General features: G+C 55.1%; 5 protein-coding genes across 5 annotated transcripts; 2 read left to right on the top strand and 3 right to left on the bottom strand.

The window, feature by feature from the left end:
- Positions 1–315: 315 nt before the first annotated feature.
- On the bottom strand, positions 316–6,304 carry bimE (Negative regulator of mitosis; the record flags this gene model as incomplete). The annotated part of the gene is made up of 3 exons (XM_032024916.1): positions 316–2,862; positions 2,910–3,373; positions 3,421–6,304. 3 exons carry the CDS (start codon positions 6,302–6,304, stop codon positions 316–318), a joined length of 5,895 nt encoding a protein of 1,964 aa, XP_031878532.1.
- Positions 6,305–6,933: 629 nt separating this feature from the next.
- On the top strand, positions 6,934–11,130 carry CGGC5_v014107 (Vacuolar protein sorting-associated protein 41-like protein; the record flags this gene model as incomplete). Its single annotated transcript, XM_032024915.1, has 5 exons — positions 6,934–7,329; positions 7,383–7,409; positions 7,457–8,448; positions 8,497–10,237; positions 10,285–11,130. 5 exons carry the CDS (start codon positions 6,934–6,936, stop codon positions 11,128–11,130), a joined length of 4,002 nt encoding a protein of 1,333 aa, XP_031878539.1.
- Positions 11,131–11,402: 272 nt separating this feature from the next.
- CGGC5_v014106 (uncharacterized protein) lies at positions 11,403–12,129 on the top strand (the record flags this gene model as incomplete). Its single annotated transcript, XM_032024914.1, has 3 exons — positions 11,403–11,485; positions 11,544–11,810; positions 12,078–12,129. 3 exons carry the CDS (start codon positions 11,403–11,405, stop codon positions 12,127–12,129), a joined length of 402 nt encoding a protein of 133 aa, XP_031878540.1.
- An 886-nt stretch (positions 12,130–13,015) lies between these two features.
- On the bottom strand, positions 13,016–14,796 carry apdG-1 (Acyl-CoA dehydrogenase apdG; the record flags this gene model as incomplete). The annotated part of the gene is made up of 4 exons (XM_032024913.1): positions 13,016–13,509; positions 13,560–14,298; positions 14,352–14,626; positions 14,682–14,796. 4 exons carry the CDS (start codon positions 14,794–14,796, stop codon positions 13,016–13,018), a joined length of 1,623 nt encoding a protein of 540 aa, XP_031878537.1.
- A 3,003-nt stretch (positions 14,797–17,799) lies between these two features.
- Positions 17,800–18,374, bottom strand: CGGC5_v014104 (uncharacterized protein; the record flags this gene model as incomplete). The annotated part of the gene is made up of 2 exons (XM_032024912.1): positions 17,800–17,811; positions 17,865–18,374. The coding sequence occupies 2 exons, from the start codon at positions 18,372–18,374 to the stop codon at positions 17,800–17,802; spliced, it is 522 nt and encodes a 173-aa protein (XP_031878538.1).
- Positions 18,375–19,976: the final 1,602 nt, after the last annotated feature.

Here is a 19,976-nt window from a genome sequence, read left to right as displayed (position 1 = left end):
TCCACGTCATTGTAGTATTCCACATGAATTACTAAACATAACTTTCTATCTGACGATCACGGTTCAGCGTTGGCTATCACTACACATCCATAGCTATTCTTGGTCGGCTCTTGCGATTACGACTTGAGAAAGACGAAATCCATTGGCGGGGTCCAGCATATCATTCAACTGGCCTCATTAATATATCAACCCTTTGACTACTACGCACATAGCACAAGCGCAAACAAGACGCAAGAGCCATCGGAGAACAAGTCGCATATCATGAAGCCATTTCGGCATTTCATTAACCATATCTCATTACTCTAATAACACACCTCACCTCAAACTCTGCTGCATGCTGTCCTCTTCCCGTCCGGCAAGAAACACCCGTCCCTTGAGCTCCTCAACAACGCTGTCCCGCATCCACCACTCCAGATCCTTCTCATCGGCGACCTTGCCCTTCTCCTTGGCGCCAATCTGCGCTCGGCGATCAGCCCACTCGAACAGCATCTTCAACCCGCAGAGCCGCTCTCTGCTGCTTCCGTCCATGCTCCTTTCCAACACGAGACGGGCATCGACTGACGATCCGGAGCTCTCGCCCGCTGCGCCCTCTGTGCTGGCGCTGCGGTCCAGTACGGTGGCACGTTCCGCGTACGTCAGGTCGCGAAGGGCGTCGAGGTCGAAGAGCCATTCGAGCGGGTCGCGCTTGCCGTTGTCCGTGACGTCTACTAGAGCATCTCTGCCCAGGGCGCGGAGAGTAGACGAGAAAGGAGCTTCCTGAGCAGGGCGACGACGAAGGTACAAGCTTTGGTTCTGTCTGAATGCATCGATGAGTGCTGGGTTCTTCTCGAAATCGACCTCGAGGTCCCAGAAGGCCGGGCTGGCATTGGTTCGGATGCTTGCGATTTCGGACAGGGGAGGCAAAAGGCAGGGCGTTTGTCTGACAACGGCGGCGTCGGAGTCTTCAGGGTCGCCTTTCTGTCGCTTGCGGCGGATCGAGATGGATGAAGAGATGGGCTGGCCCGTTGCCACGTCCTTGGCGACCAAGCAGCGATTGTCAGTGGCCAGGACCCAGAAGTGGCGGAAGGCTTGGAGGTGGGAGCGGTTGTCCTGGACCGAGGTTGGAAAGACGGGGTAGAACGAGATCAAGAGGGACGCGATGGCCATATTGCTTGTGCCAAATGTCGCTGTGCCGCAACCGAGGAAAAGAGATCCGATAGCAAGATGGGCGGCTAGGTGAGAGCCATACGGAGTGTCGGGGTCGTCTCGGCCGTGGAGGAGGCGGAGGCGGCGGAGGACGACAAGATCACCCGTTCCTGCCATAACGATTGCTGCGGAGAGAGCAAGGACATCCTGGCACATACGCGCGTTGGAGCGTGCAAGTTCTTCGTCGTAAATGGGGATTTCCTGCGAGCGACCGGTGCCAGGAATTCGGGAAATGCGGATAAAGTTATCGAGGTAGTGGATGAGGAGGTCTCGGACCTTTGTCGACGCGCTGCCTGCATAACGCAGCGCGACGGAGAAGCAGAGGCCAGTAAGAATGCTGAAGAAGGGCAGGTCGGTGCTCTTCAGCTTAGAGATGCCTGTCAACTTGTGACGGACGCGGAATGGTTTGGGTAAGCTGCCCAATATCCAGTCGAATGTGGGCTCAATCTTGCTCCACATGATGAGGTTCTTGGCGACTGTGCGCAGGAGGAGGATGTCGGGACGGATATAATCGAACTGAACGATGGAGTCTGGTACGTCAATTTTGCGAGCGACGATGTGGTCCTCGGACTTCATGAATATCAATGTCAGTGCCATTACTGCGCCAGCGGCTGCTCGATCAAGCACGTGAACCATTTCGACCTTCTTGGTGGCTGTCGCAATATTGATCAGACTTTCAGTGAGCCTCATGTCGTGCAGGCCCCTCAGGTCGTTGCCCTTGCCGAGATTAATGAGTCCCAATGCGAAGCCAGCAGAAAGCCGATAGCATTCGCTTCGCAAGGGCTCATCCTCATCTTCTTCGTCAACGTGCTCGATCTCGGACATCATGATCTCGCTCATGCGTCTGTGCTGACTGTTGCAGTATAGGAGACCTATTCCCATAATGCCCGTAGTCTGCGTGAGTGCCGATAGATTAAGCTCCGCAGCCCCGCGAGGCAACATGCGCGTAACATGCACCGACAATAAACGGGTAATGAGAGAATCCATGGTGCCTATGTAGGATGCGGCGAGACCAAGAAGAAGACCCACGGAGGTCATGGTATGTTTTGGAGTGAGATACTTGAAGGCAACCCATTTCGCGATGCCCTTCAGGTGGCCATTCAGTCCCAAGGCCAACAAGAAGCCCGCATGACGATTACTAAGGTCTTGGCCCGGCTTGTTGTATAATATCCATGAGGTGTCAATGCCCTTGGCCTGTGGTGAAATGGCCAGACCGGCTGCGACTCCTTGGTGGAAAAAGCCCCAGCAGACCTTCTCTTCAGTGAACATCGACTTGTCTACACCAACAGTAACGTTGGTAGGGCGGACAATGCAGTTGAGGTTGAAGCCCCCAACGTGAGTCTTTTGGGTGAGCAGCGGGTATCGCAGGCTGTAGTACAGCAGAGCGCGGCCTGCCGGGATGGCCAGGGTGCCGGTGGCGATCCTCGAAACGAGCTCCTTCTGTTTTTCCAGGTATTCGCTCTCAGACCAGTTGGGCCTGGTTTCAAGACGGACGACACGGGCTCTGTGTGTCGACAGGAGCTCCTGTGCTTCATTGAGACGGCGGTCTTCTTTGAAGAGGGCTCGAATGACTGCTTGGCGTTCGGTGCCCTCTCCTTCATCGAAGCCGGTGTTGTTGTACTCCTCGACGCTCTGACAAATAGTTCGGTAATCCCAAGACGCGGTATGAGTGGGTGTCTGTGACTGGTTAGATCATGGACGCTGAAAGGGCATGCAATACTCACAAGAATGCTGGCACTGCTTTTGTCTAGCTTCTTGCTAGGTGCCAAAATCATACTGACATCCCCGCGGTTGACGAGTTCAAGTAGGTCTTTGGGCCATGAAGGCGGCGGCCGAGCCTGACATCTAGCGATCGAATCTTTCAGAGGCGTAAGAACAGCTTCTGGGAGAGTTTCCAGCACTCGGCTGTCTATGCCGGCCGAGTGCATGGCTTCGACAATGCCAACGGAGTTGGTCTTTGGAGTTAGTTTCTCGAAAAGACGCTTGAACATGAGTGTTCTAGGGGTTATTGATGCCCATCTGGAGTCCTTGAGCGAGTCTTGCTCTGGCTTGGAGGTCTGGGAATGATAGAGGTTGGCTAAGGTGAGGAAAGGATGATATTGGCCTGTGGAGAAGCAAGTCTGGATCCAGTGGAAGATGTCGAAGTCGACGCCTGACGGCTGCGTAAGGGGGACTTCAAGGTGAAGCTCTGTTATGGGTTAGCGAGTGTTATCTCATGATTGAATATGGACCAACCTGTGTCGTAGCGAGGCTCCAGTTCCTCCTGAATGCCCAGCTCGTACATGTCCACGAAATCTTGCCACCCGAGCCATCGCGCAATCTGTCCCATGACCACTCTCAACTGGGTAGTTCCCGGAGATGCGTATTCTGGGGTCATGATCTCTAGCTTCTGCTCTTCAAGCAAGAGATGAAGCGCGACAAAGATATTCCAGGCAGCATTGCCACGGTTCTCGGCACTCCGTTGCATACCTGTGGGAAGGTAACCGTTTGCGCCAACGGCCTTTTCTCCCAATGTGGAGGACAGATAGCCTCTGGCATACTGGATATGGGTAGACATGAACTTGGATTCCCGAATACCAGGGTTGGCTGTCTCCAGATCGTCGTCGAATTCCTCGTCAAGGGTCCACGCCCAGCCGCCAGTCTGCTGCCAGCTCGGACATCCCAGAGCATTCGGTGTCTCATGGAGCTGTAGCGTGTTCCAGTCCTCGAGGCTCTGTATTGACCCAAAAGAGCCTGAATGCTGCCGGCGCTTGCTTCTTGATGATTTCGTCGGGGACGGGTGCTTCGAGTCGGATTTGCCAAGGGCAAGATAAATGGCTAGCAGCTGGATAACGAGTGCAGACCATTCAGCATCGGCGACGTCAAAGTCCTCGCATCTTAGCCATATCATGACGTGCCACCAGCCAGGGAACATCTTCTCGGCATGAGATGCTGGGAGAATGCTGCGACAAGCATCCAACACCTTGCGTACTAGCGGATTGTGGGGCTGAAGCTGAATCTGGATCTGATGATGTCTATCTTCGCCGTCGACCATATCAACGATGCCTTTGGCTTTGGAATACCGAAGGCCACCGACATTACCGTTAGCAACCTCGATGACTTCAGATTTGCGATGGCGGACATCTCGGTCCACCACGCGGCCACGATAGTGAAGACTTCTCACGTTCTCCAAGGACATGAGGGGCAGGTTGATTGGGGTGATCTGACTCCATGGTGCTTGTATACTGAGCTCTCGACGACCCTCGTGTCCTTCTGACAGAATGAGGATGACGGAGATGTCTCCATCAGTCACTTTGCAAGAGTCCACCACATGATGTGCTCGTCGGAGAGCGCCGCACGACAGCCGAACAGGATCTTCAGACGAGGTGGCACTTTTTCCGGGCTTTGGAGGTACCAGGAATCGCGGCCCTCGCTGCAAGTCAATCGTCAGAAGCTGCAGTCTCTTGTCGAGCGAGTCCTGGATCCCAATTAACAGTTCCCCACGAAGAGGGTCGTCGACTGCAAACTGCGGCGCGGTCAAGATGAAAACCTTGCAATGGCCGCGTGCAGGCTGCTTGGACAATGAGTACCGCACATTGGTGTTGTCCAGGGAGATGGTCTGAATCTTGGTGAACATGACCTCTTCAGTCAGCCCATCAAAGACGTGATCATCAAGTCCCATGTTGTGGAAACCCTCAAAGTCGCCACCGGCTCGAAGCTCCTCCAACACGCCCTCGATCGGGGCCTCCAACAGACTCCCCAAACTAGGGTGGATGGTTTGATTGTGGTTGAAGGAACCGTAGCCACCACTAAGTCTAGGTCCTTGACTACCCTTGGATCCCCCGAGTGCCGGCTGGTCAGCAAAGACGGATCGATCTTGGGAGGCAGAGAGATCGGCGCGGGCCAGCATGGAGCTAACGCGGCGAGACTGCCGTCTGGTTGCACCCGTCTCCTTCTCCAGATCCAGCGAAGACACCAAGTCGAGCGGCTTTTCGACCTTTTCGACCTTCTCCACCTTTTCGCTCTTTCTTGAGCGTTTGCCGGGCAAAGGAGCGCCGAAGCTTTCACGGAAGTTGGTCTGGACCGGGGTTGACGCGCCGCTGGCAAAGTTGGGCTGCATGGAACTACGACGACGCTCGGCTCGACTCTTGTCCTTCTTAAGGCGGCCGATGAACGGGTCTTGGTTCTTGATGTATGCTAACCTCCACACGGCATACGTGCTGGCTTCGCGGTTGATGGTGACAGCAAGAATGAGCGGTTCCGTGGTCTTCGTCTTGGGGGCCCCTGGGTGTTTGATCTCTTCGATGTGCAAAATCTCCTCCGCGGGGTCGAGAAAATAGGGCGACTTGGGCGTGCTCTTCCTCCTCGTCTCCCGAGTGCCAGCTTCAGGTCGTGTGACGACGAGTCCTAGGTCTTGCAAGGGGTCCATCAGAGAAACCAGCCGCGGCCAGTGGGAATCTGGCTGGTCCAGCAACGGCTCCCACATATTTCCCAACGTAGACCCCAGCCTTAGAGGTAAAGACTTGGGCTTGTTCAGGCCGTCGACGGAGAAGGCGGTATGGTGTGAGCTTCGAGGGGAGGTGACGGTGATCTGCGAGGAGACGAAGGAGTTTGGCGGCACTTTCGGGAACTTGAGAGACGCGGGGGCTGTGTTGTCGCTTCGTTGTTTTCGCTGTATGATGACTCCCTGAGGAGCGGCGCAGGCGGCCTCGACTTCGAACGGCATGTGGACGACATGGCTGGTACCGGAGAGAAAGTAGACATGGGCCTGTGTGCGGAGGAAAACGACTAGTGCTCGAGACAGGCGACGGGAGCCGTCTTTGGTGTCGGTCGATGGGGTCTGCTTCGCATTCTTCTTCCTGCTGTAGTCGGAGGTGGGAAAGGAGGCAAGCAATGCCTGGGTGATGGGTTCTTTATCGAGGGCGAAATTGTATGACTTGCGGAAGACGCCACCACGGCTCCAAACAACGCAGTCCTTGGTCACCAGAAGTTCGTCCTCGACCTCGCCTCCATCATCGTACTCGTCGTGGTCTGGGTCGGTGGTGACTTCCCAGGTGTATGTCGTCGGCGGGGCATCTTCATGGATGGTGTGTTGGAGGCCGCTTGGCTGATGCAGCCCCAGAGACTTGACCGACGCCATTGGGCTCCCTCATGCGCGCGGGAAGCGGAGAAGGCTGGCTTGTCAGAAAGTCTCGGTGTATGCGGTGTCTGTTGAGTGTCGACTCGCCATCCCAGCAGCGGGCTGCCGTCGTGGTCGAGGTTGTGGTGTTTGGGCGGTCGGCCGTATGTTGATTCGTTTTTTGGAGTCGCGCTTTTGGCAGCCAGACGCGAGAGCTGTGCTTCCGCTGCAGCGCTCAACAGCCAGGTCCAGTCCACTAAATTTTGGGTTGGACAGTGGGGGAGGGGCATCTCACCCTGCGACTGTGATTGGAGCGCTGCCGCCTTTCGCTCCGCTGTGTACAACGACAGACGCTCGGAGCACATTTTCCTCAGCAGCTCCCTCGCAGCTCTCGGTACGTACCGAACACACGCCTCGTGACGTAGCGGGACCGGCGCATTGCACCTGGTCTGGTACCTTTAGCTCACCGAACTTGCAGCTTAGCTTCGGTAGCTTAGGTTGCTCCCGTCTGCTGTCTCCTTTGCTCCAGCCTACCTTCTCATCCACCGAACCGACCTCCCTCATTCAACCTCGCCCGCGAGACGACAGCGCTGCCCAATCGATCGTCGGCTAGCCATGCGATTGTCCATGCCGACGGCATCATTGGCACAATGACGGACGCTTCACCAGAGCCAGCCCCAGTCGAGGCCCAAACGAAGCCCGTCGTCGAGGACTCCGGCTCCGAATCCGAGCGCGACATCTCCAGTCCATCGCCCGAACCACCGAGTGCGGTGCAGAAGGGCAAGGCGCCCGACGTCCCAGAAGAGACCACGCCTGCAGATGTAGCGGGGCAAAAGGCGGAGAAGAAGGCCGAGGTCCACGAGGCGGAAGAAGATGATGATGAAGACGAGGACGAGGACGAAGACGAGGATGATGATGATGACGACGATGATGATGACGAAGACGAAGAGCCGAGGCTTAAATACGCCAGGTTGACCCAGCATCTAGCACCCATCTATCGTAATGGCGACGCGACCAGCGCATTCCTCGTAGCTGGAGACAAGATGGTATGCACCTGTGCACGCCTTACACTTCATGCCAACTGACAATGTCCGCGTAGATTATTGGAACGCATAATGGCGTTATCGTAGGTGTTTCTTCTCCATCCTCATAACATCTGCTTACAAGGTCTAGCACGTAATTCAATTGCCCATGTTCCAGTCCCTTCGAGTTTACAAGACCTTCTCCGCCTCCGTCACGAGCATTTCGATATCACCGAATCCTCCACCGCTCCCAACGGCACGTGCAGAAGCTGTCCAGAGACTTGCTCAAGAAGCCGCCGAAAGTGTTGCCAGGAGGCCCTCGACGCAGCAATCGGGCTCGCCAGCAGCTTCTCGTAGACCAAGGGAGCCGACGCCCATCCCGAACACGCCCTCCAACAATATCCATGTTGCGACGTCGTCCATGGACGGAAACGTCTGCGTGTTTTCCCTGACCGATCCCAAGGACACCCAGCTGCGCAACTTTGCCCGGCCCGTTCAGGGGGTGGCCCTCTCCCCCGACTTCAAGAACGATCGGACATACCTTTCAGGTGGTCTGGCTGGCCAGCTTATCCTGACGGTTGGAGGATCACCTGGACGGAGTACATCCACCACCGTGGGTACCGCTGCGGCCACAGCGTCTGGGTGGCTTGGCAGTATGGGATTGGGTGCGAACACTGGAAAGGATACTATTCTGCATTCCGGCGAAGGCACCATCAGCGCAATCAAGTGGTCTCTATCGGGCAAATATGTCGTGTGGCTGAACGAACATGGAGTCAAGATCATGCGCTCAAAGCTCCATTTGGATAGCGGAGACTCTGAGGATGCGTGGAAGCGTATTGGGCATATTGACCGCCCGCAGACCGACGAGTGGGAAGCAATGGCGAGCGCGTGGAAAGGCCGTGCCGAGTGGATTGACGAACAGGCCGTCGAAACGGATGAGACCGAAGTCGTCCAGACCGACGTCGTCGGCACTCCTACAGCCGAGAGTTCGAAGCCCCTGACCACCTCGCATTATAAGAAAATCGAAAGGCTTGTTGTTGGATGGGGAGGTACGATATGGATTATCCATGTGCACCCCGGCAGCCCTGCGACTGGTAAACGTGGTAGTGAAAAGACGATTGGTCGTGCCGAGATCGCCAAACAGTGAGTGCATTATGGTGCTCTTGAGGGATTTTGGCTAACATGGCGCAGCCTCCGTATGGATTGCATCATTTCTGGAATTTCGTTATATACCCAAAATCTCCTCCTTGTTTTAGCATATGTTCTTCCAGACGACGACGAAGATAGCGATGACGAAACCCAGCTGGCAAAGGGCCACAAATCAAAGCCTTCCACGACCTCGACAAGCAGCGAGCCTTCCGGGGGTAGAAGGCGTCGGCAAAACCATCTGCCGCCGGAGCTCAGGCTGATCGATCTCACATCGCAAGCTGAAGTCGATAAAGATGGCCTCAGCGTGAGTCGATACGAGAGTCTCACGTCCGGCGACTACCACTTGGGTGTGCTTCCAGCTCAAAATGCCGCCTCAGCCGTGTCTGCATCAAAAGGAGCCCTCGACACAATTGCGGGCATTGGTTCGGACATGTGGAATGCAGCCACCAACCCAAGGGCCCTATTCAGTTCTGGCGCGAGTATCAAGAGCAAAAACAGCGGAGATGATGTGTCTAGCACTCAGGTTCCGAGCATGGCCGCAGGCCCACGCAGACCTGCTCAGCAAACAGTCCACCCGAACCTGATCAAGCCCGGAGTCAAGGTCTTCATCCACAGTCCGTTTGACTTTATCCTGGCCACAAAACGCGATCTTGGGGACCATCTCGGGTGGCTACTCGAGCATCAAGAATACCAGAAGGCATGGGAGCTTCTTGATGAGCACCCGGAGATTATGGCGGCACCCCCTGAGAACCTGCATGAGCTAGTCCCGACGACGCCGGATAGGAAATCGGCGAGCCAGGATGAATTACTGGACGATGGATCATCGGTCATGGGGTCAGTGGGTTGGGCTAAGAATCCAAACTCTTCCGCTCAGAAGGAAAAGCGAAGGATCGGCGAGCTTTGGATACGGGAGCTTATCGAAGCTGGCAACTGGTCCGAAGCCGGTCGCGTCTGCGGCAAGGTCCTTGGATCATCCGAGAGGTGGGAGAAATGGGTCTGGACATTTGCCGGTGCCGACAAGTTTGACGAAATTACCAACTACATCCCGTCCGAGCCCATGTACCCGCCGATTCCACGCACCATCTACGAAGTCATTCTGAATCACTACATTCAGGCAGACAAGCTACGATTTAGAGAATTGCTGGATCGATGGTCGACGGACCTCTTTGACATCAAGATTGTCACCACGGCGTTGGAAAACCAGCTCAAATATCGCGATGTCCGCGAGGACAGTATTGAGGGCGGCGAGAGGGGTCGTGACTGGAAGATTGTCGTGGAATCATTGGCACGCTTGCACGAAGCAAATGGTCGATTCCGAGAGTCGCTGAAATGCTACATCAAGCTTCAAGACGCCGACTCTGCGTTCCGGCTCATTCGCGACAACCATCTTGCGGAGGCCGTTGCAGATGACATTCCCAGCTTCATCGGCTTGCGAGTACCGCAAAACCGAGAGCTGATGCGAGAACCCGACTTTGAGGCGGCCACGGCTGAAGCGATAACACTGCTTGTCGACGAAGCTCAGCACGGTCTGGTCAAGCCTTCAGTGGTTGTGTCGCAGCTCCTCGAGAAGGACCTGAAGCTGTATCTCTTCTTCTACCTGCGTGGCCTGTACAAGGGCGAAGGCATCGAGGAGCATTCGGGCGAGAACCGCGACAGAATTCTGATGGACAGCCAGTCACTGGTTGATGAGTTTGCCGACTTGACCGTTCAGCTGTTTGCCAAGTACGACCAGTCCCTGCTGATGAGCTTTCTGCGGTCGTCGACTTCATACACGTTTGAAAAGGTAAACAAGATGCCCTCTGCTCTCCTGTTTGATGCTAACAACCGCAGGCGGTGCAAGAGTGCGAGAAGTACAAGTACGACGACGAGCTGGTGCACCTCTACTCCAAGACGGGCCAGATGAAGCGTGCGCTCTACCTCATCATTGACCGACTCAAAGACGTAAAGAAGGCCATCGACTTTGCCAAGCAGCAGGACGACCCGGACCTGTGGGAGGACCTTTTGGACTATAGCATGGACAAGCCGAGCTTCATCCGCGGTCTCCTTGAGGAAGTCGGCACGGCTATCAACCCCATCAAGCTTGTCCGACGCATTCCGGAAGGACTCGAGATTGAAGGTCTTCGTGAAGGCCTGAAGCACATTATGAAGGAGCACGAAATCCAGCACAGTATTAGCTCCGGCGTGGCCAAGGTGCTGCGCAGCGAAGTTGCCGCCGCCCAGAACGAACTGCGGCAAGGTCAGCGCAAGGGTATCAAGTTCGAGGTCGTCATCCAATCCGCGCAGCACGTCGACGTCCAAGTCCGCGACGTCATTCCCGCACCAGTCAGCGCTGAGGATGTCCAAGAGAACTTTCTCCAGACAAAGACGGAGCAGCCGGGCCACACGCATGAGGTGCCGAAACCAGGTCACTGCGCGCAATGCCGCGAGTCTTTCACAGAGTACGAGATGGAGACGCTCGTTGGCTTCGCATGCGGCCACGTCTTCCACCTCTCGCATCTCCTCGAGGTACTCTACCCAGGCAGGAAATTGGACAACGACTACGGACTCAGCAGCGAGGCATCCATTCGTAGTGGGTACAGGGTGGGAAGCAAGGTCACGCACGCGCGGTTGTTGAAGGATCGTATTAGGGAGGGATGTCCTGTCTGCACGCACCGGAGCGCAGACGTGCCCGCGTAGGCTACGGATCATGTAATTATAGCGAGTCGAAAGCATACGGCGGGATAGCCTGTCCATTTCAAGTCATTGATCCTACCTACCGTACATCGTGATTGTCCTACCATCATCTGCATCTCCTCAGGTGACAAATGGGGGCCGCGCACGGGCCGCAGCGGCAGATCAGCGCCACGGCCCCCGATTCGCCCCTCCCCCACGCGCCGCGCCGCGCCTGAACGACATGCCATCCCATCCCGCCTCCCCTCCGCTCCGGAGGACGTCGCGGCGAGAACCCCATGCATTCCGCGACGTTCGGCAAGGGAAAACGGTATGGAATCCTGGGGTATCTCCCGGAGCAGGGCTCAAAGGAGGCCGAGCTGTACGTCCCTCCCCCCATCTTCTGTTCCTCAACCGTCACTAACAGACACCACGACCAGATACGCCCTAAACGCAAGCACCTCCCCGCTCCTCCTCCTCCCCCCCGAGATCCGCAACAAAATCTACGCCCTCCTCCTCGCGCACCGGCGCATCCACGTCCTGCACGCCCCGCGCGCCCACCCGCCCAAGTTCCACTGCCTCACGCTCCGCGCGTCCGCGAACCCGTGGACGCATAAACGCCGGCATGTGCTGTCGCGGGGGATGACGCTGTTGGCGGGCGTGTGTAGACAGCTATACCGCGAGACGGACCTGATTCCGTATAGAGAGTGTGTGTGGAGCTGGGGGAGTGTGGCGGTTATGGAGCGGTTTCTGGTTGCGGAGCGGAGGCTGGGGTGGGTACAGCGACGGGTGTTGAGGGAGGTTTGTGTGAAGGGACGGGGAGGGGCGTGGAAACGGTGTAGAGGCGTGTTGGGCGGGTTGGAGGTTGTGTGGTTTTGGGAGGGGGAGGGGTGGGGGGTTGAGGTTGTTGAGAGGAGGGGGACGGAGGGTGAGGGGAGGCCGAATTGAGATATGACGTCTGAATGAAGATGAAGAATACAAGACGTATACGAGGAGGTTGAACGGTACGACGAAAAGGACAGCTAGATGTGGTGTTGATCCGGAAAGGGGACACGCTGAGCTGGAGTTGGTTGATACGACAGATGTCAACTCCGCGGCGTGATTGTGCGCCAGATACAATATGAGTAGTGGCTACAGAATATAGAAAGTTGGTTCATGGTCTCCTGATACTCAGGGCAACCTTCAAGGCAATGCATTAGTGATCCAGGCATACGACCAAAGCGCGAAGGAGATACGTTGCCTCCCATGAAGAAAGCTCGCCAACATCCACAGTTCATATCGATATCGTGTCCTTTTCAAATGCAACGAGGTGGCAAGTTCTCTCCCAGCACACTTACGCGTTCCCGCCCAGTCCTCCACGTTATCAACATCAAGAACCGCCATCTTCTTTCCATTTGGTCTCTCTGCTATGACCTCCAAGAAACCCATCGAATCACCATCTTCAAAGTTCCAACATTAAGAAACATCGCCACGAAGATGGTGACACCAGAAGCCTCGAAGTACGTGGGAGTACTTCAGGCAGCAGGAACAGACGGGGGATCTCTGTCTTCACGTGAGGAGAGAACACATTGACATTCATGATATGTGCCCCTGACTATTTTTCAAACTTTACTTGTCTTGATGGGTACGTGTTCGCCAGATACGTGTTGCACTTGCATATTCTACAATATCCATCGTCACACGGTCGTGCAACTATGGGTTCGTGACGGTCAGATGCAAACATCAGGCTGGTACCTGTCAGCTATCACCATAGAAAGTGGCTAGATATTCGTAATGATCAACGAGCCATGTATTCATCTAGACTCTGAACCCAGTTTTGCCACCATGCAAAACGCCCGACAAAGAAAATATCCAAGATGTCTATTCATACACGACGTAAAAGTCTTCCGATATCCTCCGCCACATTACAGCCTTACAGCTTCATACCCAACGCCTTGTGCACACGCATGCTCTGCCTGATGCTGAGATCCAACATGATCTCCTCAGAGCCACCGGGGATGGCGTAGGCACGGACGTCACGGTACAAACGCTCGACCTTGCCACCCTGGCCGCCGCGGGAGTACGACAGACCACCGAAAATCTGGGACGCCTCACGCGCGCAGAACTCGAAGGTGACGGTGGACTGGGCCTTGAGGGAGGCGATGGCACCACCGAGCTTGAGCATGGCCTCGGTCTCGCCCATCTTCTCGCACTGGAAGACGACGTTCTCGAGCCAGTTGTAGGAGGCCTCGATCTGGCGCGCCATGTGGGCGAGTTTGAGACGGATGACGGGGTGCTCGATGAGCTTCTTGCCGAAGGTGCGGCGCTTGTTGGCGTACTTGACGGACTCCTCGTAGCAGACGCGGGAGAAGCGAAGGCACTGGATGATGATGCCGATACGCTCGTGGTTGAAGTTGGTCATGATGACTGCGATTGTTAGTAGGGTTCACTGCTACAAATGGGGGCTGAAGACATACCTCTGAAACCCTGGTTCTTCTTGCCGAGGAGGTTCTCGACAGGGACCTTAACATCCTCGAAAGTGATGTAGGTGGTGCCGGAAGACCAGACACCCTGGCAGTCCATACGTCTCGTCGTGACACCGGGGCCTCTCTCGATGAGCAACAAGCTGACGCCGTTCATGCCGGGGCCGCCAGTGCGGACGGCGGTGGTGAAGTAGTCACACCAGATACCGTTGGTAATCCACTTCTTCTCGCCGTTGACGATGAAGTGCTTGCCATCCTCGCTGAGCTTGGCCTCACAAGTCAGGTTGGCGACGTCAGAACCAGCATCGGGCTCGGTAATGGCCAAGCAGATGCGCTTGTCACCATTGAGGATGCCAGGCAGGATGCGGTCGACCAGAGACTTCTGGCCGAACTTGACGAGCGGCGGGCATCCAATACCGAAACCACCGATGACGTTCCAGACGAAACCACCAGAAGCGGAGCGGGAAAGCTCATCGGTCAGGAGCATCTCGTGGAAAAGATCCCAGTTGTCGGGGTGTACGGAGGCGACGGTGTTCTTGGTGAACTGAGTCGGGTAGTGGACACCCAGCAGACCAGCCAAGTAGCCGCGCTCGCCCATCTGCTTGTAGATCGCGGGGTCGACCTCCTTCTTCTCATCCCACTCGGTAACGTAGGGCTCGATGTTGTTGGTCATCCACTCGCGGACCTCGGCACGGAGCGCGGCGTGCGTCTCGTTGAAGTAGGGGGAGTGGTGCTTCACAGTGTCAGTCAGAACAAGCCATTCACAATGTCTGGAAGCCGACTTACTGCGTGGTACCAGGCCGGGTCGGCGTAGGGGATCATGTCGCCAAAGGGGTCCAAAGGCTCCGACTCCTCAGTCTTGGCAATGACCTTCTTCTCGGCCTTCTTGGTAGGCATAGGAGCGGCGGCGGCGGCATCGGGCTGGGCGGCCTTGGGCTTGGAGTCGAGGGAGCCGACCTGCAGCTTGGCCTGGTACTTCTTCAAAATGCCCTCGTTGTGGTACTTCCAGAACTGCTTGGAGGCGTCCTTGCCGGCCACGCGCTGGAGGATCTTCTTGCCGCCTGTGAACCGGTTAGCTGACGCCGCACACGAAGTGGGATGGACGGCAGAACGCACCAGGGTGGTCATCCTGGAACTTTGTGAGGTCGTAGACATCGCCGTCGACGATGATGAACAAGTCCTCGGGCTTGTTGTGCGACGCGACGTCGCTGGTTGAGAAGGTCTTGGACATGGTTGCGATGCGAGGGGAGCTGTCGTCGGATGATGGGATTGATGGGTATCTGGACAGGTAGGGAAGAGAGACAAGGTTCCTTTCAAGACAGACGAGGGGGGGACGGTGATGTTTAAAGACAATGGCGTCGAGTCGTGCGTGGCACAGGGGACAAAGTGTTAAAGAACGAGTCGCGACGGCCACGGTCGGCAATGAGGATGGGCTTTGGGGGTGGTCAAGGCGATCACATGCTTGCGGTAAAGCTTCCGCCGTGGACGTCCATCAGTGCCTTAGTAGTAGTAGTGTACTAAGGATGCTGGACCTGAGGACTCAGGAGCGGACACAGCCGCACCCAGTTCCAATGCAGCTCCCTCATATGGCATCCACAGTAGGAAAGGTACCTCCGCACCCGTACGATGCGGGGGAGTACATGGCGCCATGTCGAACACAGGCACAATGTCCGCCGTGCAGCGGCACCCCGTGGCCCCCACAATCTTTACGACGCTCTGCAGCATGGAAACGCTGGTCTCGGGGCAGCGAGTGTGGGGAAACCTGCTGAACCATTCCTCGGTCAGTCGCTAATTGCTGTTTCCTCAGTGGCGGACGCGTTCCGCCTGCTTTAGCACCATCACTGGCGAGCATCCGGAGGCTGGGGCCTTTCTTTCGCTGGTGCAGCCAGGTAGCCTTCCGCTATCCCCGTGTTGTCGACTGGTTTTGGCGCTAGGCGTGTCATGTGCACCTGTTTCCTGCACCTGTCTGACAAGTCAGTGCCCCCATTGATTGAATTTCTCGTTGCGTTGGCCGTTCCTTTGGGGGTTGCGTTGCGTCCGGGGGCGTCGCATGTGATTCTTTTCTCTGTTTCGGGAACGTCGCTTGCTGATGTCATCGACCTGCTGTTTCCAAAAGTGGCCCTGGACCTCGGCATCTTTTTTGGGGTAACCTCTTTGGCCAATGAGCAGCGCGGGGTTGGTCAGGTGGATCCACTTTATCATCGTCCCGCTGTTTTGCTGCTCGTGGCACGGCGACGCGCTCCTGGACCGGTAAGGACGCACACCGATGGTTGGCTGCAATAAGGCATGCACCCCGAGTCAAGCACATGATGCCCAGACAACCATGGAAGAAAACGACAAACCCCATGGGCAAAACTGAGATTAGGGTAGTATGCCGACGGTTTACCCCGTATAAAGCACGTGGGCGGTCTGGAGTAGTGTAGATAGCCGGAGAGGTTGGATCTTGACCGTCGATTGATGGACTCCGGCCGTTTGAGGTCTCGACCCCCGTAGCCGGTAACCAGCGCCGCCACCCGGCAGACACTTCGTCCGGTGTCTTCCCAACCTCATGTGTGGCTGTCATGAACGCCATCATCGATTCAATGGCACCCAATTCAACATAGTTGTCTTTGAGCCCGATGATGCCGGGACGTATAACAGCCCATCTCGAATTTCACATTCAAGCGTAGACTTCCCTCAACACCTCCTAGCCAACTTTCACCATTTGCTCGATGATCTGCAACCAATCTCTGTAACTTTAGAAATACCATCAACTCTTGATGTATTGCCGCAAAGGTATTGACTTTACAATCTGGGGTTGGTGACGATCCTCGTACCTAACTACCTTCTTAGCTTGCTCCCGGAGAAGGGTTTTCACAAACTTGGAAGAGCTTAATTAGCACAAGCAGCGAAATTCGTGAAGGGACGACGCAAAATCTAGTCAATTTCGTGCCTTTTTGGACGGGCTACTCTTCACGCGCAACGAAAACCAAGCGCAGTGTGTGTTCAATTCTCATTTAATCAGCAACATGTGGCGAGCCATCGTCATTCTTGGTCATCACAGCTAGAAGCCTCGCGAAAAGCGTCAGATTGGGTAAATGTGTGCACAACACGCAGAGTGACGAAACTGAAGCGGACCCGCCACCGTTTTGCAATCTTCACGAAATGCTCAGCAAAAGCAGTCAAGCCCAAAGCCTAAGAATAGAGTCGTATTGATGATATGAACACATCTCTCACGGGGCCATTGATTTGGGACCCATGGATACGAGATGTGAGTTTCCTGTTTGCCAGATTGGTTCTCTCGTATCTCATTTCCATGCGATTCCCTAATTAGTAATCCCACGGCCGACCTGCTTTGAACCTCTTCGTCATAGACACCCAGTCCCTCCCGTTTCTGCATTTATCATCCGGACACCAAAGAATGTTACAGGACTCATGGGCTAGCTTTTCAACATAAGAGCATGGATCAACTAGGTGCATCACGCCCTCTATGCGCTGTGCTGTATTTATGTCCCAATGCGCGAGACTCACGCGCCTGAGGAAGACAACGCGGCCATCCCTTCCCCAGCGATATGAGGTATTGCAGTAGTCGCAACTCACAGAGTGCTGCTCCATGCCGTCCCCCCACGAGGCGGGAATGAAACTAGCCCCCGGAGTCAGTCTCGAAGCCTTGCTGCATGTGGGTATGGCTGCACCAGTAAGTCCTGGCCTCGAAGACGCCCTCATACTACTGCCGCCCACCCGAAGGTCCATCCCGAGGCAACTGCAGATCCGCGGATCTAAACCCTCCAGCAGTCGGCGGAACTCGAAGTGCGGGCAGAGCAGGCTTTTTCCGTGTCTCTCGCCAAAGCCAGTGAGCTGGTCCAGTAGATATGTCTCAGTGACCGGCTGCTCGCCCAGAGTTAAAATGGGCAGGTTCCATTCAATCGTGAACGAGCAAGTGCGGCTGATGGTTGAGATTGACGGTGGGATGGTCCGCTTGTGGCCCCTGGCTTCGGCAGGAACGGCAGCATGACACAGCTTCACGCACTCCTCACATTTGACGAACATGAGTTTTTTCTGGTGTTCTGCCGATCGCAAACTTTTCCAGCGGCGCTCAAGGTCTCTCGTGAGAACAGACTGATGCCGGCAAAGGCTGACCTCGCCTTGATGATGAAGAACACATTTTCCATACTCGTTAGAAAGCTGCAAGGTCGGGTATTGGCGTCGACAATTCTCGCAATAAAGGTGACAGTATCCTTTACCCTCGAGAAAATTAAGACGACTCCTGTAATCGCGGCTCTCCCGCCACAAGGCCAGCTCGGGGTGCTTTGTCTTTACCGCGTAGCAGTCTCCGCACAGATTCAGACGCATCACCCGCGGCCGTAGCAGCGAAAGCCAGCGGGAATACAGTCCTGGAAATTGGTAATCCAGGTTGAAGCAGACCACCTCCCGTCCCTGGATTTCCCGAACAACGTGGGCGGCCTTGAACGCGACGTCCTGAAATAGCCGGAAAAAGGTGAAGCAAGTCTGGCGGAGTATGTACAACTCGTGAGGTGGCGCCTTGCGCATGATATTGATGAGAAGCTCCTCCGGAATTTGAAGCAGGCGGCTTTCCCGCATGTTGCGAATATGGTTCTTGTTCCACGTTGAGAGTTTGGGCCAGCTTGTTTGGATCTCTGGGCCCTCAGCCTCTGGGCGCTCGCTGAGAGCGGTCTGTTCTGCGGGAACTTCCAGGTCTACTTGTCGGGCCTCTTTCTGGTTGACTTGGGGTTGTTGTTTTGTCTTCAGAGCTTTCTTCTTTCCATTATTCAGTCTGGCGACCTTCTGGCGCAAGATATGCGGCTTCATTATGAAAAGATGTTTAGAGGAAACTTGAGTACACAGTTGATGGTGCAACGCAGTGGTAGCAATAGTCGCCTCGAGCTGGCGGATGTGTCTGCCTTCAAAGTTGTATCCTCCTAGAAGGCTCAAAGCTATTTGTGTCTTCATTGTCAGACATCTCCGAAGGGTAAGGTACTATCAATGTCTCTAAGTACGTCTATGTACCCTAGTGGAGCCTTTGGGGTCGGGGATGTCACTCAAATCCTTGACACATCAGAAAGGCAGATCGTGAGTGTTTGGCAACCTCGCAAAGATAAACAATGCTCTACCGTCAGCAAATGCGTTTAGAAGTCGTAAGGAGCTGACCCAATTTGCTTCCCATCTAATTGGGCATCTGATTGGGCATATCATTGCGAAAGTTAGAAAAACAGGAGCTTAAAGGCTACGTGACCTGATTTATTGTGGGCTGTCTGGTGCTGAGACGCAAAAGGTTGCTGGAAGAAACCCAAGGCATGACGTCTAGGGCCCGGAAACCCTTAGTATGCGCAATCTCAAAAGGTATGATTAGAGTTCAAACCGTTCGACGAAGGAAACCTTTTTACACCTTCAAATTCTTTCTCTGAGAACACCCACACTGAATGGGCTAGAAATCGCCTCAACCAGACCGTTTCTTGACATCTATTCGACGCCTTGAGCCAACTACCAGACTTCCAACTACCCCGCCGTTTCGGAACACCTTATGATAGTACCGGCAATATTTTTGATTACCCGATGGAACCCTTATTGATAAAGCTCTTTCTGATCATCCTTGGCCTGGAAGTTGTATGTCAGTTCCTTGAAAGGCGTTATCCTCGCAAATGGGACCCATCTCTGAAAGAAGACACGGCACAAGAGAAACACGCCCAAGAAAGAACTGCATACGTTTCCCCGCGAATTCCATCAAATGAAAGTCGAAAAAATGATACGTTGCAGTTTGCGAAACGAAATAACATAGGGGCCAGCTCTCCTGCGGAATTAGCCTTGAGAGAGCTGTGTGCACCAGGAGAGGCCAGAAGGGAGGCGCGCGCAGATATCAAGGAGGCCTTGAGAGAGCTGTGTCAAGCGCACGCAGATATAGATGAGGCCTTAAGAGAGCTGTGTGAAGCGCGCGCACATATAGAGGAGGCCTTGAGAGAGCTGCGTGCGCCAGAAGAGGCCAGAGGAGGCGCACGCAGATAAAAAGGAGGCCTTGAGAGAGATATGTGCGTAGGCACAGGCTAGAAGGGAAGCGTTCGCGTGAGAGGGGCTTGATATGTCTTTGTCAGGGGCCTCCACGCGCGTGGCGAGTCGCCTTTTGACAAATAATGTCGCCTTACAGTTCCAGTAAACGGAATAACACGGGAGATTGCTCTCATGAAGAATTATATGTCGATGAGAGGAATACGAAAGCAATTTGCGGCTCTTTTAAGAACACAGATTCGGCGGATATCACCCCTGTTTAACCATCGCTGCCTATAAAGCCTTTGGTCCTGGTACCCTAGACTCACGGCACTCTTTATACAAGATGCCAGTCCTCCCTATTGAGAAATCCAATCGCAAACAAGAGAAGGGGCTTCACCCGCGTTTTCGACGAAAATTCACAGCCGGAGG

The sequence above is a fragment of the Colletotrichum fructicola genome, assembly GCF_000319635.2.
Source record: "Colletotrichum fructicola Nara gc5 chromosome Unknown KSG_Nara_v1_contig08, whole genome shotgun sequence".
Lineage (NCBI taxonomy): Eukaryota > Fungi > Ascomycota > Sordariomycetes > Glomerellales > Glomerellaceae > Colletotrichum > Colletotrichum fructicola.
The sequence above is the reverse complement of the archived record's forward strand: the minus strand, read 5'-3'. Positions and strand labels throughout refer to the sequence as shown.